At 45.2% G+C, this 20,845-nt stretch overlaps 1 protein-coding gene across 2 annotated transcripts in view; it reads right to left on the minus strand.

Annotated features, from left to right (window-relative positions):
- Positions 1-13,712: 13,712 nt before the first annotated feature.
- BCAT1 (branched chain amino acid transaminase 1) overlaps positions 13,713-20,845 on the minus strand; it is a 47,336-nt gene continuing 40,203 nt past the window's right edge. For both annotated transcript variants that reach the window (XM_066590779.1, XM_066590780.1), the window contains exons 5-11: positions 20,701-20,820; positions 19,617-19,780; positions 19,285-19,427; positions 18,603-18,688; positions 18,380-18,520; positions 17,631-17,699; positions 13,713-16,755 (exon numbers count right to left, since the gene is read on the minus strand). In XM_066590779.1, the coding sequence (XP_066446876.1) occupies positions 16,708-16,755; positions 17,631-17,699; positions 18,380-18,520; positions 18,603-18,688; positions 19,285-19,427; positions 19,617-19,780; positions 20,701-20,820 (771 nt within the window). In that variant the 3' untranslated portion in view covers positions 13,713-16,707. The remainder of the gene's footprint in view (positions 16,756-17,630; positions 17,700-18,379; positions 18,521-18,602; positions 18,689-19,284; positions 19,428-19,616; positions 19,781-20,700; positions 20,821-20,845) is intronic.

Raw genomic sequence — 20,845 nt, forward strand, 5'->3', positions numbered from 1 at the left:
AGACAGTATCACATATGCCTGGATTAGATACACGGTTCAGCAGACAGTATCACGCATGACAGGATTATATACATGCTTCAGCAGACAGTATCACACATGCTAGGATGAGATACAAGGCTCAGAAGGCAGTATCACACATGCTAGGGTTAGATATGTGATTCAGCAGACATTATCACACATGCTAGGTTTAGATACGTGGTTTAGCAGACAGTATCACATATGCTAGGATTAGATACACGGTTCAGCAGACAGTATCACGCATGACAGGATCATATACGTGGTTCAGCAGACAGTATCACACATGACAAGATTAAATACGTGGTTGAGCAGACAATATCACACATGCTAGGATTAGATACGTGGTTCAGCAGACAGTATCACACATGCAAGGATTAGGTACGAGGTTCAGGAGACAGTATCACACAAGCTAGGATTAGATACATTATTCAGCAGACATTATCACACATGCTAGGATTAGATGCGTAGTTCAGCAGACCGCATCACACTTGCTAGGATTAGATACGTAGTTCAGCAGACATTATCACACATGCTAGGATTAGATATGTGGTTCAGCAGACCGTATCACACATGCTAGGATTAGATACATGGTTCAGCAGACCGTATCACACATGCTAGGATTAGATACATAGTTCAGCAGACAGTATCACACATGCTAGGATTAGATACGTGGTTCAGCAGACAGTATCGCACAGGTAGACCTGACTATACAGCTACATAAGGTTGCCGTAGTTATTATGCACTTTGAAGTGCAGTTACTGCTCCGCCGGCGTTCTGATGATCTCTCCGAACAATGCAATGGCGCGGCGTCTCCATTTTTCGTCCTTAACAATCAGAGTCGGCAGTTTGTTTAAATCACGTTGTTTTGTTCAAACAACAGTAAAGACAATTAGCGCTCGTACTGAAGCCTCTATTGTCAATGGGCTGCAATGTTTTCTACAGCGACCATTTCAATGGTGGTAAATGAAACATTAGACGATGTTGCGCACTCTCCAAAAGACGATTTTCTTCTCAGTAATAGTTGTCGACAATGCCTGTTAGTGCGGAGGAACCCAGACAGATGAGTAATCAGCCGGATTCTCCGCTGTCACCAGCTCTACCTCATTGGCAGGTTTAGTAAATGCACAATTAAAAACACATAAAGCCTTTGTTCAGCACAAGCCATCTGCAGCCGAACGCCTTATGTGAGCGCGTTTAAAAGCCCCGTAATCACCGCGTTTTTCTGCTAATCGAAAACTTCTATATTGTCTGAGATGTTCACAATGAGAGGAGCAATTACAACGCACTTGTCTATCCACTGAAGTCAGTTAATGGACATCTGCTCAGGGATTATTACACCACGGCGTGGTAGAGTATCGCCTGCACAGCCGTAGAGTCCCATCTACACTGATAGCTATACTGAACAATGACTGAAGAAGGAGCCGACAGGAAACACACAGGGTACGTATGAAACACTATAGCCTGTACTTATGCTGAATGGTAAGCTGTATGTGTACCAATATCATCTAAAATAATACTGCCCCAATACACAAGAATATAACTAGTATAATACTGCTTCTTATGTAAAAGAATATAACTACTATAATACTGCCTCATGTGAACAAGAATATAACTACTACAATACTGCCCCCCATGTACATGAATATAACTGCTGTAATACTGCCCCCAATGCACATGGATATAACTACTATAATACTGCCCCCTATGTACAAAAATATAACTACTATAATACTGCTTCTATGTACAAGAATGTAACTACTATAATACTCCCTATGTACAAGAATATAAATACTATAACACTGCCCCTTCTGTACAAGAATATAACTACTATAATACTGCCTCCTATGTACAAGAATATAACTACTATAATACTGCCTGCGATGTGTAGGAATATAATTACTATAAGGCTGCTTTCTTTGTACAAGAATATAACTACTACAATACTGCCCCCTATGTACAAGAATATAACTACTACAATACTGCCCCCTATGTACAAGAATATACCTACTATATTACTACCCCCTATGTACATGAATATAACTACTATAATACTGCCTCCTATGTACAAGAATATACCTACTATATTACTACCCCCTATGTACATGAATATAACTACTATAATACTGTCCCCTATGTACTAAAATAAAACTACTATAATACTGCCCCCTATATACAAGAATATAACTACTATAATACTACTCTCTATGTACAAGAATATAACTACTATAATACTGCCCCCCATGTATAAGAATATAACTACTATAATGCTGCCCCCTATGTACAAGAATATAACTACTATAATACTGCCCCCTATGTACAAGAATATAACTACTATAATACTGCCTCCTACGTACAAGAATAGAACTACTATAATACTGCTGTGGCCCAGTACATCTATTCCTGACCCCTCCATAAATGTCATACCGGTACATGTAATGTCTTGTGTTGGTGCGCTGTGCAAAAGTGTCTTGTCATTCTGTTATGTGTATTGCACAGCTGCAGCAACTGAGGAGTTAAGGCCTCCTTCCCACGAACGGATTTCCGCCGCGTAATTCGCGGCGAAAATCCGCTGCGTTGCACGCAGCTATTAGGTTCTATTGAACCTAATAGCTCAATGCTCACGATGCGTAATTCCACCGCGGAATTACGCACCGCGATTTCTCCCGTCCTCACCCGCAGCATGCTCTATTTTCTGCGGGTGAGGACGGGCTGTACGCACTGACGGCTTCCATTGCAGTCAATGGAAGCCGTCCATTCACGCTATCTCCCGCTGTAACCAGCGGGAGATAGCGTGAAAAAACGCTTTCCCGCCCACCGCCGAGCGTCATATGACGCCAAATGACGCGGTCCGGCCGCGTCACGTGACACGGCCGGCCGTGCACGTGACACGGCTGGTGACGCGCGGCGGTGGGCGGTGACGAGCGGTGACGAGCGGTGACGCGGCGGCGGTGGGCGGGGAAGCGATTTCACGCTATGTCCCGCAGGTAAGTATAGGGGCTCTGGGGGGCGCCGTGACGGGCTTCACTGCGTAATATTACGCTGCGGAGTCCGTCACGCTCGTGGGAAGGAGGCCTAAGTGTTTGCATGAGCCTGGGAGATGCGTGCAATGTATCAATTTGTCTTGTCACATGGTATGAGTGAGAATATAAATAGGAGTGTCTGAGAGCGGGAAAGGGAGACTGTTCTGGATTCCTGAGAGAGGGCCAGCCACATGAGGGTACCTTCAACTCCCATGTGGTGAAAAATAGAGGAGGAAGAGCGATTCCTGACTACCTGTGACAGCAACCGTGGCAGAGTGAGGCCCTTGAGAAGAGAGAGAGAGCGTAAGAGAAGGTGCATATGGCCAGGCCTAGTGCAGAAGTACTCAGTGATTATTTTTCCTACGCGGCCGTCCTCAGGTCTGGGATCATCGCGTAGAGTTACACCCATTTGTTTTCACATCCGGCCATCCTGAAGTCTGGGATCACCGGGTGGAGGTATTCTCAAGTCTGCTTCTTTACCTGCACTGCCAATTTTGTGTAAATTGTACCATCATCTAGAACTTGTGTTCAGTAAAGTTTTGCTAGGGACATGAGATACGTTACTTTTGTCTGTGGCTCCATTATTTACCGCCAAGGGTCATACCGGTGGGTAATGAAATGGTGGTGTCACTCGTGACATCTACTATCCTTGTCCTTCAATTTATTGGGAAGCCCTATCCTAGGGGTGTCCTGAAAAAGCCAAGCGCTGCTCTGGCCGAGGCTACATGTGTCCCTCTGGGAGGGAGCCTGGTAAGTGCCACAGTGACAAGTGACCACTCTACCCTCCCAGCTCCTCAACGTGTGCCTTGTGTTTGGGGTCTCCCTACGAGATGCTGCAATACTGCTCCCTATGTACAAGAATATAACTATTATAATACTGCCTCCTATGTACAAGAATATAACTAATATATTCTTGTATATAGGAGGCAGTATTATAACTACTATCACACTGCCTGCTATGTACAAGAATATAACTACTATAATACTGCCCCCTACGTACAGGAATATAACTACTATAATACTGCCCCTATGTACAAAAATATGACTACTATAATACTGCTCCTATGTACAAGAATATAACTACTATAATACTGCCCCCTAAGTACAAGAATAGAATTACTATTATACTGACCCCATGTACAAGAATATAACTAAAATATTGCTCCCTATGTACAAGAATATAACTACTATAATACTGCCCCTTATGTACAAGATTACTATAATACTGTCCCCTATGTACAAGAAGATAACTAATATAATTCTGCCCTCTATGTACAAGAATATAACTACTACGATACTGGGCAGTTCTAGAGGGTGTTAGGATCAGTGGATGCGGGAGGGCACAGAAGACGACCGGGCTCAGGATGCTCGCAACAGAGAGTAGGGAGGATTGTCTGATCGTATGACAAGCACCAGCAGCTCTGACTGTTTCATTGTCCGCCATCCAGAGACAGGGGGCGCCATCATTACACCCCTGTGTCTGTTGGAACTATTTTTACAGGTGCTTTGCTGAAGGACAAGCTGAGTGTTCCTCTAATGGCGGCTCCCAAGAGGCAGCAGGATAATATTCAGCCGCAGACACAAGAAGGTCACAGAAGCCACAACATTGTCACACTGCCATGGCCGTCCGGTTGCCAGATTTATCACCAGTAAAACATGTATGGGACCATCTGGGACGCCAACTTCCACAGACTACGAGTTTACACGATCTAGAGGCTCAGTTACAGCAAATGTGGAGCGATATGCCGCAGGATACCATACAGAACCCGTATGGCTCCATGCCTCCCAGTATCACATCTTGTATACAAGCCAGAGGTGAACCAACAGCGTACTAGAGCCTCCATGCCGGCTCATATTACATCTTGTATACAGGCTAGAGGTGGTACAACAGGAAACTAGAGCCACCATGCCTGCTCGTATTACATCTTGTATGCAAGTTAGACGTGGTACAACAGGGTACTAGAGCCTCCATGCGCACCCATATCACATCTTGTATCCAAGCTGGAAATGGTGCAATAGGGTACTAGAGCCTCCATGCCTGCTCGTATTACATCTTGTATACAAGCTAGAGGAGGTACAACAGGAAACTTGAGCCTCCATGCTCACCTGTATCACATCTTGTGTCCAAGCTAGAGGTGGTACAACAGGGTACTATAGCCTCCATACTCGCCCGTATCACAACTTGTATCCAAGCTAGAGATGGCCCAACAGGGTATTAGAGCCTCCATATGCACCTGTAGAGCATATTGTATCAAAGCTAGAGGCTGGTATCACGTCTTGTATCCTAGAGCCAACTCTTTGGAATTACCCCGGAAGAGACGTCAGACGCCAGAAACGGGTGCCAGAGACAGAGGCAGAACCAGGAGCAGAAGGCGACAGCGGAGCGGCGCAGAAGCCGGTAACGGTGCTCGGAGGCCACCAGGAGTCAGAGGGAGCGCGACTGGAGGATTTCCCGCTGAAGATCCAGCGGGCAGAAACGGAGCAGCAGGTCCCAGAGCGGGGTGGCAGGAGGGCAGAGTGAGCGGCCGCCAGGAGAGCAGGTGACGTCACCAGAGCTGCGGAGGAGCTGATAAGTATCTTCTGTGTGTGTCCTAGTGTGCGTGTGTGAATCTAAGTGTGTGTCTTCTGTATATCTAGTGTGTCCTAGTGTGTGTCTTTTGTGTATCTAGTGTGTGAATCTAAGTGTGTGTGCCTGTGGGTCTAAGTGAGGGGTATTAAACTGTATTAGAGTGTGAGTGTGTAAGTGTCTGTGTGTAAGGTGTAAGTATAAGTGCAGCAGGACTGGGTGATTGAGTGAGGGAGAGGAAGAAAAAAAAAGTGAGCGAGTGGTTGCGCATAGGTGGCAGCAAGTGAGCAAGTGGTTGCGCATAGGCGGCAGCAAGTGAGCGAGCAGTTGCGCATAGGCGGCAGCAAGTGAGCGAGCGGTTGCGCATAGGCGGGGACGTGTGAGCGGTTGCGCATAAGTGGCGGCGTGTGAACGGAGTGTGAGCAAGTCTATCTTTACTATTTCCACAAGTTAATTGTAGATTCCCATTAGGATGAGCTCCATGCCTGCCAATGTGATCCAGTGTGCTACTTGTGCAATGTATACGGTCCTTGATAAGCCGATCAAGGGTCCATACTGTTGCGCAAGATGTGTGCACGTTGCACATTTAGAAGCCCAAATCCTTGATCTAAATGGGCAACTGGCAACACTGAGAGCCATTGACATAATGGAAAGGAGTTTGCTGCTCACTGAGCAGACACTCGCTGGGGTAGAGGCGGGATAGAAGGAGGCGTAGAGGGAATAGAACCAGAGAGGCTGGTCCTGAACTGGCACAACCCAACATGTCTGCAACGTTGGAATATGAGGGGGGTGCCATTACAGAGCCAGCACTGCTGCAGCACGACATGTCCTCTGAACGCCAGGGAGATGACTGTTCCAGTGAGACGGGGACGGGGAGCGCAGGCTAGACAGGGCCTAGTGGTGGGGGGCTCAATTATAAGTGGGACAGATAGGGCAATCTGCCATAAAGACCGGGATCGTCGAACAGTGTGTTGTCTTCCTGGTGCTCGAGTTCGACACATCGCGGATCGTATTGACAGATTACTGGGAGGGGCTGGAGAGGATCCAGCAGTCATGGTGCACATTGGCACCAATGAACAAATTAGAGGTCAATGGAGGGGCCTCAAAAATGATTTCAAGGACTCAGGGTCCAAGCTTAGGGCGAGGACCTCCAGTGTAGTTTTCTCGGAAATACTACCTGCACCTAAAGCCACACTAGAAAGGCAGCAGGATCTTAGGGAGGTAAACAAGTGGCTCCGGAATTGGTGTAAGAAAGAGGGATTTGGGTTCCTGGAGAACTGGGCTGACTTTGATGTCAGCTACAGGCTCTACCATAGGGATGGGCTGCATCTTAATGGGGAGGGGGCAGCTGTGCTGGGGGAGAAGATGGCTAGAAGGCTGGAGGAGTGTTTAAACTAGGGACTGGGGGGGAGGGCAAAAAGAGAAATAGTGGGGTAGTCAGTGTAGCTAGTGACCTGGAGCCAAGTAATGGAAATGGGGGTCGAGCTGGAGGAGGGGTTAGTACAGTTAGAACTGACAGATCAGCCAACAGTACCATTAGTAACAAAACGAATTTAAAGAACAAAAAAACTGTATAAATTGTATGACCATGAATGCAAGAAGTCTGATCGGTAAAGTGGGTGAGCTTGAAGCGACTATGATATAGTCAGAATTACGGAAACATGGCTTGATGAAAAGTGCGATTGGGCGGTGAATTTACAGGGTTACAATCTCTTCAGAAGAGACCGTGGGAACCAGAAAGGGGGAGGGGTATGTCTGTACGTTAAATCGTACTTAATGCCAAGGCTACGGAAGGATATAGGAGTAGGAGAAGAACAGGTGGAATCTCTGTGGGTAGAAATACAGGGAGGAATAAATAACAAAATCCTGATAGGGGTTTTCTATAGACCACCAAAAGCAACAGAAGAAACTGAAACCTTACTATTAAGGCAGATAGAAGAGGTGTCAAACCGCAATGAAGTAATTATCATGGGGGACTTTAATTATCCGGATATAATATGGGAAAATAAACCTGTAAATCTCACAAGGGTGATAAGTTCCTGAGAACAATTAAAGATAATTACCTTATCCAACTTGTGCAGCTGCAAACTAAAGGGAGGGACACTCTGGACTTAGTACTAACTAACAAACCGGACCGAATAAAGGGGGAACAGGTTGAGGGGCACTTGGGGAACAGTGACCACAATATAATCAACTTCCAGCTGTCATTCAATAAGAAGCCTTATCAGGGAGCGATTAATAAACTAAACTTTTGTAAAGCAAAATTTGATCAGCTTACAACTACTATCGGTAACAGTAATTGGGACAGCGTCCTCAAAAATATCAGTACAGAGGAGAAATGGGAAAAGTTTAAAAGGATCCTAATCACCTCATGTGAGCAGTTCATGCCCTTTAAAAATAAAAGAACTTCGAGTAAAAGGAAACCAATGTGGCTCAACAAGACGGTAAGAGAGGCAATAAACGAAAAAAAGAAAGCGTTCAAACTACTAAAGCAAGAAGGCAGCAAAGAAGCGCTAAAATCGTACAGGGAAAAAAACTAAATATGCAAAGATAAGATCAAAATTGCTAAGGAGGAGGCAGAAAGACTGATCGCCAAAGAGAGCAAAAACAAACCGAAACTATTTTTCAACTATATGAAAGGATCTGCACAGAGAGCACTGGCCCTTTAACGAATAATGCAGAAGAAATCATTGAAGACGATGGAGGGAAGGCAAACCTATTAAATAGTTTCTTTTCAAGCGTATTCACAAACGAAAAGGGAATGCCACACGAGATGCAGGGGAATAAAATGAACCCCTCACAAAATATCTCATACCTAACGCAGGAGGAAGTGCGGAACAGGTTAAAGAAGATTAAAATCGATAAATCGCTGGGCCCAAATGGAATACACCCAAGGGTTCTAAGAGAACTAAGTGATGTGATAGCTAGGCAGCTAGATCTTATATTTGTGGGTACTATCAAGACCGGGGTTGTACCATTGGATTGGCGAGTTGCCAACGTGGTTCCAAGTTACAAAAAGGGGACCAAAAGTGAGCCTGGTAACTACAGGCCGGTAAGTCTCACTTCAGTAACGGGAAAAATATTTGAGGGGTTTCTGAGAAACACAATCGAAGAATACCTCAAGGAGAACAACAGAATAACTCCTCATCAGCGCAGGTTCATGAGGAGTCGATCTTGTCAGACCAATCTGATCAGCTTCTATGATGAAGTAAGCTCTAGGCTGGACCTGGGAGAGAGTATTGATCTTGTATATCTGGACTTCTCTAAAGCATTTGACACTGTGCCGCATAATAGGCCAATATATAAAATGCGACAGCTCGGACTGGGTGAAAACGTGTGTAATTGGATTAAGAATTGGCTCAATGATAGAGAGCAGAGGGTGGTAATAAATGGTTCATACTCTGATTGGGCCACCGTCGCTAGCGGGGGGCCATAGGGTTCAGTACTAGGCCCCATTCTGTTCAATATATTTATCAATGACCTGATAGAGGGGCTGTACAGTAAAATATCAATATTTGCAGATGACACAAAATTATACCATATATTCAATGCAACAGAGGACAATGTACGGCTACAAACGGACCTAGATAAGCTGGGGGCTTGGGCAGAAAAATGGCAAATGAAGTTCAATGTTGATAAATGTAAGGTTATGCACATGGGCAGGAGAAACGGTTGTCACCAATATACACTAAATGGGGTACTGCTAGGGAAAAGCGATATGGAAAAAGACCTGGGGGTACTAGTGGACTGTAGACTAAACTGGAGTAACCAATGCCAGTCAGCTGCTGCAAAAGCTAATAAAGTCTTGGGGTGTATTAAAAGAGGTATAGGGGCGAGGGACGAGAACATTATTCTTCCACTATATAAGGCACTAGTCAGGCCTCACATGGAATACTGTGTACAGTTCTGGTCACCGGGGCTCAGGAAAGATGTTACAGTGCTTGAGGGGGTTCAAAGGAGGGCAACTAAACTAATACATGGAATGACGGGACTGGAATACCCAGAGAGGCTATCAAAATTGGGATTATTTACTCTAGAAAAAAGACGGCTAAGGGGTGATCAAATAACTATGTGTAATAACATGAGGGGACAATACAAGGATCTCTCCCATGATCTGTTTATACCGAGGACTGCGACGGTAACGAGAGGGCATCCGCTAAGTTTTCTAGGAAAGCAGATTTAATCACCAACACAGAAAAGGGTTCTTTACTGTAAGAGCAGTTAGACTGTGGAACTCTCTGCCTGAGGATATGGTGATGGCTAAATCCATAGAGGAGTTTAAGAGGGGACTTGATGTCTTTCTAGAGCGGAAGGATATTACAGGATATAAATCTTAGGTTAACTGTTAATCTGGGTACACAGCAGGTAGGAAAAATATAGGGGTTGATCCAGGGATTAGTCTGATTGCCATTTGGGAGTCGGGAAGGAATTTTTCCCCCAAAAGGGCTAATTGGCTCCTGCTCTTGGGTTTTTTGCCTTCCTCTGGATCAACAACACAGAAGGATAAACAGGCTGGACTAGATGGACACTGTCTTCATTCGGCCTTACAAACTATGTTACTATATCTGCCTGTATCACATCTTTTATCTAAGGTGGTACAATGGGGTAATGAAGCCTTTATACTTGCCCATATAACATCTTGTACCCTGTTTCTGGACATATTGCGGTGCTGCCACCCCTGGGCAGGGAAAAATAAGCAGAAGATCCCGGGCAAGTAACCCCAACTTGCTACTATATATATATATATATATATATATATATATATATATATATATATATATACACATATACATACACACATACACACATATACATACACACTCCCTCCCTCCAGGGGTGGATGTTACTAATGAGTGAGATATATAAAATTTATGCTGCCCCCCCACTCTACTCACTTTGAACTCTTAAAGGTAACGTCCTTCTTTATTCAAGTTTACCCCCAGTCTGGAGGTTGCATCTCCTTCTTAGCCTTATAATTCACAGAGGCAGAGGGATACAAAGGAAAGGCTTTTTCAACAAATATTCACTGGGTATATCCCTTAAAATATAACTTTTATTAACAAATATATATAAAATGTTTGGGCCTCACAAAAAACAGACAAAACAAAACAAAACAGAAACAGAGCAGGAGATAGAACCCTGGAAAAGAACCGAGAAAAAATCTACGAAGCTGATCCCTCCAAGGTAGTACGGGAGTGTACTGATGGATAAGACACTACCGACTCACTATATCAGCCGCTCCAAAATCAATTCAAATCTATTTAGAGGACCATATCGAGGTCTACCCTTATAGAAAAGATGGAAGCGGAAAAAATACCACCAAGTGGGTGGTTTACAGTCAGCTTCTAGTGGTGGCGAGCCCCTGGGTTCGCCCTATGTCCCATAGGCTAGACCAGGAGCAAAAATGAGCAAGTGACCCAGTAGAAGCCCCAGAGCTCTGAAAATGACGTCCCGGTAGGAGACAAGTGCGGTTCTATCCAGAGGAATGCCCTGTTTAAGTAATAGTAGCGGGCAAGAGATAATCCCAGAACGAGAAACCAGCAGAAGTCTATGATTGGCTTCTATCCGCAGAACTAGATGAAAATTAGTTCTGAATACAAGGACACCAATCAATGCTTCCGCTGAGTACCTCCGAGAGATAAACACAAGTGGCTGATGGTAGACATCAAGACAGGAGTTGCTGCTCTTTCTCTCTTCTTCCCACTTTGCTCTATCTCTAACCGGATTGGGGTTTTTTTAACCTTTTGTTTTGGAGCACTCTCCATGTATTGTGGAGACTCTGTTCTGTTTGGGATATTGTTCCCAGGATATTACTTTATCCTAGCACCTTCTAGTGAGGAATCAGTGCAACATTTTTAACGCTCATTTCTCCATAGGTGTTTCAATCAGCCTGGTTAGTTTTTATTTTTATGAGCATACTCCTTATTTTTCTGGGAGTTTTTCTATTATTGGGGGAAGTTGTATTTTGGTACATTTGTTCTGCTATGGGCAATTTATCATCTGTTTATTTGCCCATACGGATAGGTACCACCTATTTTACCATATAACAGCATAGCTCACAGCATAGGGCATCTGCTTAGGTTAATCCAATTATACATGAGAGATATTTTTACTATCAAGGACAACTATTCTTTTTCCGTGTCTTATGACATTATCAAGCATTAAGGTTCCTGATGAGTCTGTACGAGACAGAAATGCGTTGAACCAGTCTGAACCAATCTTGAAACAATTTTTCAAAATATTCTTTTTTTGCTAGGAGAACCCAGTCTGATTGTCCACTGGTGTTCTGAACTTGTCTTTTTGGTCTTTGAAACCACACGTTGCATGAGAACCCATCATATCTTTGAATGGGGTTCTCCTGCTGTTTCATTAGGATCTATTGTATTTCTGGATTGATAACCTGTGGCTTATAGTCTATCAGCCACTTGTGTTTATCTCTCGGAGGTACTCAGCGGAAGCATTGATTGGTGTCCTTGTATTCAGAACTAATTTTCATCTAGTTCTGCGGATAGAAGCCAATCATAGACTTCTGCTGGTTTCTCGTTCTGGGATTATTTCTTGCCCGCTACTATTACTTAAACAGGGCATTCCTCTGGATAGAACCGTACTGGTCTCCTACCGGGACATCATTTTCAGAGCTCTGGGGCTTCTACTGGGTCACTTGCTCATTTTTGCTCCTGGTCTAGCCTATGGGACATAGGGCGAACCCAGGGGCTCGCCACCACTAGAAGCTGACTGTAAACCACCCACTTGGTGGTATTTTTTCCACTTCCATCTTTTCTATAAGGGTAGACCTCGATATGGTCCTCTAAATAGATTTGAATTGATTTTGGAGCGGCTGATATAGTGAGTCGGTAGTGTCTTATCCATCAGTACACTCCCGTACTACCTTGGAGGGATCAGCTTCGTAGATTTTTTCTCGGTTCTTTTCCAGGGTTCTATCTCCTGCTCTGTTTCTGTTTTGTTTTGTCTGTTTTTTGTGAGGCCCAAACATTTTATATATATATTTGTTAATAAAAGTTATATTTTAAAGGGATATACCCAGTGAATATTCCTTCTTAGCCTTAAAGGCACGATCCCAGGTGAGGTAGGTTCTCCTCAGTATATAGACATAGAGGTGAGGTAGATTCTCCTCAGCAAATACACACACACAGAGGAGAGGTAGATTCTCATCAGGATATACACATAGAGATGAAGCAGATACTCCTGAGGGCACATGCCCACAGCAGTGACGGACTCCGTCAGCAAAATATCGTAGCGGAGTCTGCCATGGTGCCACCCCAAAACCCCCATATTTACTACTCCGGATCTTCTGTACACGACCCGCATGGAGGGCCAGCGCGCATGCGCAGTACAGCGCATGATGCGCCGGCAGTATCAGATGATGCGGCCGGCAGTGGGGAGGGCCGCGTATTAACGCGATTATTCTGCTGTTCTACAAGTATAGCGGAAGTGTAAGTACAGCGTGACGGCCGTCTTCCACTGACTACAACGGAAGCCGGCCGCGGTTTATCTTACGCTGCAGAATTCCACTGTGGAATTCCGCAGTGTGAACATTGAGCTATTAGGTCTAGGCAGCGGAAATTCGTCCGTGGGCATTAAGCCCTAAGGAGGGGGGGGGGAGGGGGGGAGGGTTACTGACAATGAGTATATATACTCCTTCTAGAGGAGTGTTGTTACTGACAATGAGTGGATATTATAATATATATTTACATATAAAATAATAATAATCTTTAATTTGTACATCGCCAACTTATTCCGCAGATTATACACACACACACACACACACACACACACACACACACACACACTCCTAGGGGAGGGTTGGGTTCTCACACTGAGTGTATTTCCTCCCGTTGTCATTTGCGCAGTGGTTTCTCTCTGTGGGTTATATTTGCGTTGCTGGTCGTTCTATCTGTTCCTGGTGTAGTTATGCAAACGAGCACTAGAGGGAGACAGTCAGCAGGAAAATATTCGCTGTGGTTTGGCAGGTGCGAATGGTGGATGTGCCCTCCCCGCTGTCAGTATATTTTGCGCCCCCTGCTGTCAGTATATTTTGCGCCCCCCTCCTGATTTCTTCGCCCCTCGTTACACATTAAATCACGCGGTTTGGTTTCTTATACACGGATTTATTGCAGGTTCCACACGGATTTTTTACAATTTCGTCTTTTGGTCTCGGATGATCCTTGTAGAACGACTCACTAATCCCTGAATATAACGATTGTAATGACGTCAGCCTGTCACCGGGGCAACAAGCCGAGCGGGAGACCACGGCGATTGTCAGACATCACAGATTGCTTCCACAGGTAAATCATTAGTATTATAATCTACGACTGCCGCTTCCAATATCATCACCATGATTATAGCGGCGTTAGCTGGAATCACGCTGCGACTGATCGTCCTCCATCACGTCCTCTGTTCCGCCCCCAAACAGCAAACGCCCATTTTGTGGAAATAAAATTTGTGTTTTTCATTGTGTGTTAATAAAGTTTATAGAAATGCAACACACCCTGTCGCCACGGCAACCAATCGCATGACCGCACCATTCGGCGGCCAAAAGAAAACAGGACCCTGCCTGGTTGCCATAGTAACCAGCGAGTCAGCTGACAATGTAGCGGTGTGTTATGTGACACAATCGAGCCCCCCAGGGTAATTTGTGGGTCCCAACTACAGCAGCCATCTTGTCACTGGTGCCCCTACCGACCAATCACAGTGCTGCTTTCATTGTGTATTCGCCACATTTTTTCCACGTGAATTCCACCTCTAAAATAGTTGTCAAAATCCACGTTTTCTGATGTGGTTTTTGGCGCTGATACACGTGCAGATTTTTTCCTGTCAATGGGCAGAGCCTGTGTGTACAATTCCAAAGCGGAAAATCGTGTTTCCACATCAAGAAAATGCTCCTTTCCGTATCAGAATGCCACGCGTGGATTTTGCCCATTTAAAAGGCAAAATCAGTGTACGAACCCGCACTGAAAACCAAAAGGACGCGGATCTGGCCGCGGAACGGACATGGAAAATCCCATGCTGAACACTGCTGTATGGCAAAATTTCACACGGCTCGGGATAATGTAGCTGCACCTTTAACAAGGCTTTGTTGGCTGTTTATCCGCATAATATTCGTTCCGCAGGGCGTGTTCACTCATGGGTGGCGAGCAATCGCACCAATTGAAATGGCTAGTTAGTTCCAGGCATTCTCTTTTTCCAGTAGTGCGAATCAGTGTTTCACGCCTTTTCTTGCGTAAGGCACGCATTGACTTCTATAGGGACTTTTGGTGCGCAAATGTGCAGGAAAATAGAACTGAAATGTGCAGACAAAATACGGAAATCTAAGCGAGCGCACTGAAATCAATGGGTTCTATTCTCTGCCTATACGCCAATTCGCCCGCACCATTCTTAGAGTATTTGCACACGTCGTGGAATTAGGCGCAGATGTCCACCAAAAACTGCATTACCATCTCCAGTCATGGTACGGAATTTTATGTGATTGACGGGAATATTCTACTGCAGAAAATCCATATAAATTGCGCTGCAGGTGAACACAGCTTGAGGACTACGGGGAACGAAAGCTGCACTGTAATTGGTTGCTACGGACAACAGTGGCAGCATCACGCTCTAGAATGTCTTATATTAGGATGATCAGACTCAATCTTCAATAAACTTTATAGACTCACGGAGCGCCCTCTAGCGGCCGCCGTCGGATTAATCATTTGCTGAAATCTAAACTCATGGATGTTGTTAATTAAAGGAATGCAAAAAAAAAAAATCGCGATAATCTGCCACCCACGTTACCAGACCAACGGATGGAACCGGCGCCGGTGGAGGGTGGGGGTGGGAAGGAAGTATTGTGGATTATCAGACCACCAATAATCCAGAAAACCTGGGTTTGGAATCTCACCGCTAACTGTTCTTTGGTTTAACGGAACGTAATATACATGGAGCAATAATAATACACCACCGTGGAGCGCGATAAGTGCACATTCATATGTGGATTTTTGTAAGGAGATTCGTAAAGATTGGCGCACTGTGGGCGATGTCAGGTGGAACGTGCAAAATGGTGAGCGTCATATCACAACCGGCACTGAATAAATACCATTTATTTTACTTCCACAAAATGGTAGAGGAATTTAGTGAAACATTTTTGCGCGGCTCTGAGGCCACTTCCCCTTTTGTTGACAATAGAAAAATTGACAATTCGCCGTTCTTAAAGTTTTGGCGCCCTCTATACGTTCTGGAGATATTTATACCGAACAATGGTAATACTATAGTGATGTGGATGTTCCATCAGGTCAGATGCTCCAACCACATCCAGAGCTGCACTCTCTATTCTACTGTTGCATCATGTCTTCCACTCCAGCCCCTGCCAGAGCTGTAGCCACGACTCTGATGAAAGATCACATCTGGTACTCCAGTCATATCAAGAGCTGCATTCCAACATCTGCTTTTGTACCATGTATTTTCCTCCAGTCAGAACCAGAGCTGCAGTCACAATTTTGCAAGCTGCTGACATACATGTTATAGCTGACTGCCAAGTAACTGCAGTGCTGGAAGTGACTAGAGGATAAGACAGGATGTAACAGCTATTTAGTGACTGCAGCTCCGGCTGCAACTGGAGGATAAGACATGGTAACACTCTAGATCAGCGCAAGGTCAGTACGGTATTATTAACGTCACTTGCGCTGATTTTGCTTGTTTTTTTACTTTTGTGCTTTTTGGAATATTGCTTTACCTTAAAAGGAATAGGTGACCTGAAGTCAGAGGGCATGAAGAGGTTAAACTAATTGCGCCAATTTCATGTTCTTCATGGCTAAAACAAAAGCAAATTCTATTTCCTTGGGATAGAAGACAACCGTGCCGCAGGATCGCGGCTTCCAAGCGCTCAGTGATTCTTAACACGTAAAATCCCTGATACATCAGAAAACAAGTGGTGATCAGAATGTCAGTTGGTGCTACAAGAGGCGGAGAAATGGTCTGCGAATCTGTGCGGTCGGGGCGACACACTGTAACAAATCACAGCACAGGGTCCGCGGACGAGAATTCTACTAAACTAATAAGATCCACGACTTCAGGGGGATCTCCGCCTCGCACGCCGCGTCACGTGTGTTAGGAGCCGCCCACAAGAACAGTCCACTCGCTCGCAGTTCTCCCGTACTGAAACACAGGAATGATAGAAAACGCAAATTATATCAGAAGTGACATAGAAACACAGCAGAACAGAGGATGTCAGGAGAGGAGTGTGATGATGTGTGGTAGGTGCAGAGCCTCCAGCAGCACAGAGGATGTCAGAAGAGGAGTGTGATGATGTGCGGTAGGAGCAGAGTCTTCAGCAGCACAGAGAATGTCAGGAGGGGCAGGAGAGAAGTGTGATGATGTTTGGTAGGAGCAGAGTCTCCAGCAGCACAGAGGTAGTCAGGAGTGGAGTGTGATGATGTGTGGTAGGAGCAGAGTCTCCAGCAGCACAGAGGATGTCAGGAGAGGAGTGTGATGATGTGTGGTAGGAGCAGAATCTCCAGCAGCACAGAGGATGTCAGCAGAGGAGTGTGATGATGTGTGGTAGGAGCAGAGTCTCCAGCAGCACTGAGGATGTCAGGAGAGGAGTGTGATGATGTGTGGTAGGAACAGTCTCCAGCAGCACAGAGGTAGTCAGGAGAGGAGTGTGATGATGTGTGGTAGAAGCAGAGTCTCCAGCAGCACAGAGGATTTCAGAACAGGAGTGTGATGATGTGTAGTAGGAACAGAGTCTTCAGCAGCACAAAGGTAGTCAGGAGAGGAGTGTGATGATGTGTGGTAGGAGCAGAGTCTCCAGCAGCACAGAGGATGTCAGCAGAGGAGTGTGATGATGTGTGGTAGGAGCAGAGTCTCCAGCAGCACCGAGGTAGTCAGGAGTGGAGTGTGATGATGTGTGGTAGGTGCAGAGTCTCCAGCAGCACAGAGGTAGTCAGGGGTGGAGTGTGATGATGTGTGGTAGCAGCAGAGTCTGCAGCAGCACAGAGGATGTCAGGAGGGCAGCGTTCGGTGCCCCTCACCTGGATGTCGGTCAGCTCCTTTAGGAAGCGGGTGGCCAGTTTGTTCTCTTTGGCTGGGATTTCCAAGTTCTAATAAAACATAAGTTTTGCGGATGAGATATGAACATGTGGGATGGATGATGTGGTTTTTCTTCTAGAATGCTGTGTGAGAACTACAAGTCCCAACAGATCTTATTTTTGACCATTATTTATGAAAATACTCTTGCCTTTTGGGGGATGGAAAGAGACATTCTGGAGGAAAGCCTAATGCAGTCAGCAAGAGAACTGTCACCCATTTTACTGACAACCTCAAACCGTAAGGCCTGTGTCACTCAAAGGCATTTTGCGCACGCAAAGAGTACAGTAAAAATGCACGCAAACCGCTCAAAATACATTTATGTGAATGAAACCATTGACATGAATGGGTTTATTCACTACATATTCCACGCGTAAATTGCTGCGCAAATACATTTAGGTGACAAAGACCTAACGCTCAACAAAAATCTAGGGTGTGAACAATTTTGCAAAGTGGTATGTGGATAATCTGTATTGCCCACATTTATAAAACTGATAAAGACCTCTTCCCCTTGAGTCACAACTATGAGACGTGCCAGCGCTGTGCAGGGACTTACAGGCGCGACTACTTATTGCGTAATCTTGACAATTTTATCTTTTTATGGTTTCAACAATAGTGTGGAGGGGGTGAATACATTTCATAGGCCTTATGCAGGACGTGCCATAAGTAAGACATCAACGCAGCTCGCTCTTACCTCGTTCTTGTACAGTATCTTTCCGACCGGGCACACGACGCAGGCCGTACCAGCGCCAAACATCTCCTTGATGCGATCCTCCTTCAGTGCTTTAACCAGCTGCGCCATAGTCATATATCGCTCTGACACCTTGAACTCCCCCTGAGGATAGACATCTTTCTTACTGGCTGCAGAATATTACTTTCTGCACAGTGGCTGCCACCAGAGGACAATTTCTACATACCCATTTAAGAGCCAGATCTAGAATACTGCGCCTGGTGACCCCTGGGAGAATGATGCCATCTAGTGGTGGAGTCGCCAATTCCAGCTCTGTAAAATAAAGATTAGTAGTCTTAAAAGCCCTTTTAGTTGCCACTATGTAACGGGGGGGCATTGCAGAGTCTGAGAATGATGGAGGACAATCTGTTGGAGCAGTAATAGTTACATGGAGTCGTACTGGTTATAGATTCCGTATTGCATAAGTATTAAGCCCCTTGCTTTGATTGTTGACTAGGCTATACTTTGTAAATAATCATCTCACATGACCCTGACATAACCCTTGAACCATTGAGGGAGAGTCCCAGGTACATAAGTGGGCCAAAACGCGGCAAGGAATAAAGGAAAATGAAATCTAAGCCATAAATTGGATTTGAAAAGTAATTTGTCAGCTGCAGTCAGCGACCATCTGTCCCCACGCCGAGGCTGCAGAACCTGCCATCCCGTCCGATCTGCCATGTAAAAGGAGCCCTGTCATCAGATTGTCTATTTCTACTTATGTGATATGAATTGTGAGAGCTTGTAGTTCTCACAGTGGCCACTAGATGTCAGAACAGGTTAATAACTCAGGTGTCTCTTTATGACACGCTGTGAAACGGGATACTATAGTTATTAATGAATCGTACGGAGCTGATTTTTTTTTTTCCTACCATCATTTTCATTCGTCCAAAACAGGAAGAGATTCATTGTTCCCACTTCAGTGATTTGCTCGTCTTCACCGTAAAGCCAGAGAACCTGCTGACAACCATAGCCTTGGGCCTCGTACTGCGCAAAGAGTGAGTTTCCGTAATTCCTAGAGAAAAACAACATTAGGCGGTTGTCAGGCGTCTTGAGGGCCACAACAGCGTTGAGACAGCCCCTTTAATAAATTTCACCCGAAGCCTAGTTTCTAATGAACGGGTCTCACTGCTATACCAGTTCCTCTCAGTGGGGGCGCTGCTGCATAATGAGATATTCACACACAGGCATACAATTCCCGTACCCTCCGATTTTGCTGTCGCCGGTTCCGCCTTTCCAGGCTCGGATGTATTTGGGGTCGGCCCATAGTGAGACTGGGTTAAAAGCTCCGCTGGAGAAGTAAGGTCCGACCGGGCTCAGGATGACGTACAGTAAAGCTTTGGAGGGTCTCTTAACTCCCAGAGAGGGCTGCACAGACAAGAGGCGGAGACATTTGCGTATAGCCACTGCTGCCATCCTTTAATTTGCAATACTAGAACTTCCACTTTTTCTGGCTCCTCCCCCTTATCATACAATGCCTGTCTCATCCCCCTTATTAATACAGCACCAGCTGCCATCTACATATTCACAGATCTTCTAGTTCTGACTCCTCCCTCTCACTTACATATCCACAGACTCAGTAATTTGCACACAACATCAGCGAGTATATTTCCTTTGAATCAGTGTTTCCCAACTCCAGTCCTCAGGGACATCAACAGGTCATGTCTGCAGGATATCCTATAGTAAGAACACCTGTGGCAATGTCTGAGGCACCGACAATAATTACATCACTTGTGCCATACTGAGGAAATCCTGAAAACATGACCTGTTGGTGGACCCTGAGGACTGGAGTTAAGAAACACTGCTTTAAATCATAGAATGGTAAAGTTGGAAGGGACCTCCAGGGTCATCTGGTCCAACCCCCCAGCTTTACACGTTTACAGCTTTTGTCTCCTCCCCCTAATTTACATATAGTACCAGCTCTGATCTTTAAATTCCCAAATCCACTGGTTCTAACTCCTCCCTCTCATTTGCATGCAACATCAGCCACTACATTTTCTCATACTTGTCTACAACTGACTCCTCTCCCTAATTTACATACATCAGTCACTATGTTCTTCTATAGGTCTACAGGCTCAGTCTCCTCACCCTCACTTACATACATCACCAGCTGCTGTATTTTGCCTTTTCACATCCAGTAGATCTGACCCCTCCCCCTGATTTACATACTTTATATTTCCTTTTACTCATCTACTGCATCCAACTCCTCCTCATTTACATACAACATCAGCGGCTATATTTCTTTTCACATGTCTGCTGGAATTTCCATACTGGTTGTGGTGGCTTACCTCGGTTCCGATGAAGACAGGTCGGATGTAGAGGCTGGCCTCAGAGGACTGCGGCACCCATTCTCTTTCCACCTCTATCAGCTTCCGGATACATTCCAGGAGCTCCTTCTTATCAAAGGGCTGCAAAAAACAAATTAGAGCGCCG

The sequence above is a fragment of the Eleutherodactylus coqui genome, chromosome 2 (genome assembly GCF_035609145.1).
Source record: "Eleutherodactylus coqui strain aEleCoq1 chromosome 2, aEleCoq1.hap1, whole genome shotgun sequence".
Taxonomy (NCBI): Eukaryota; Metazoa; Chordata; class Amphibia; order Anura; family Eleutherodactylidae; genus Eleutherodactylus; species Eleutherodactylus coqui.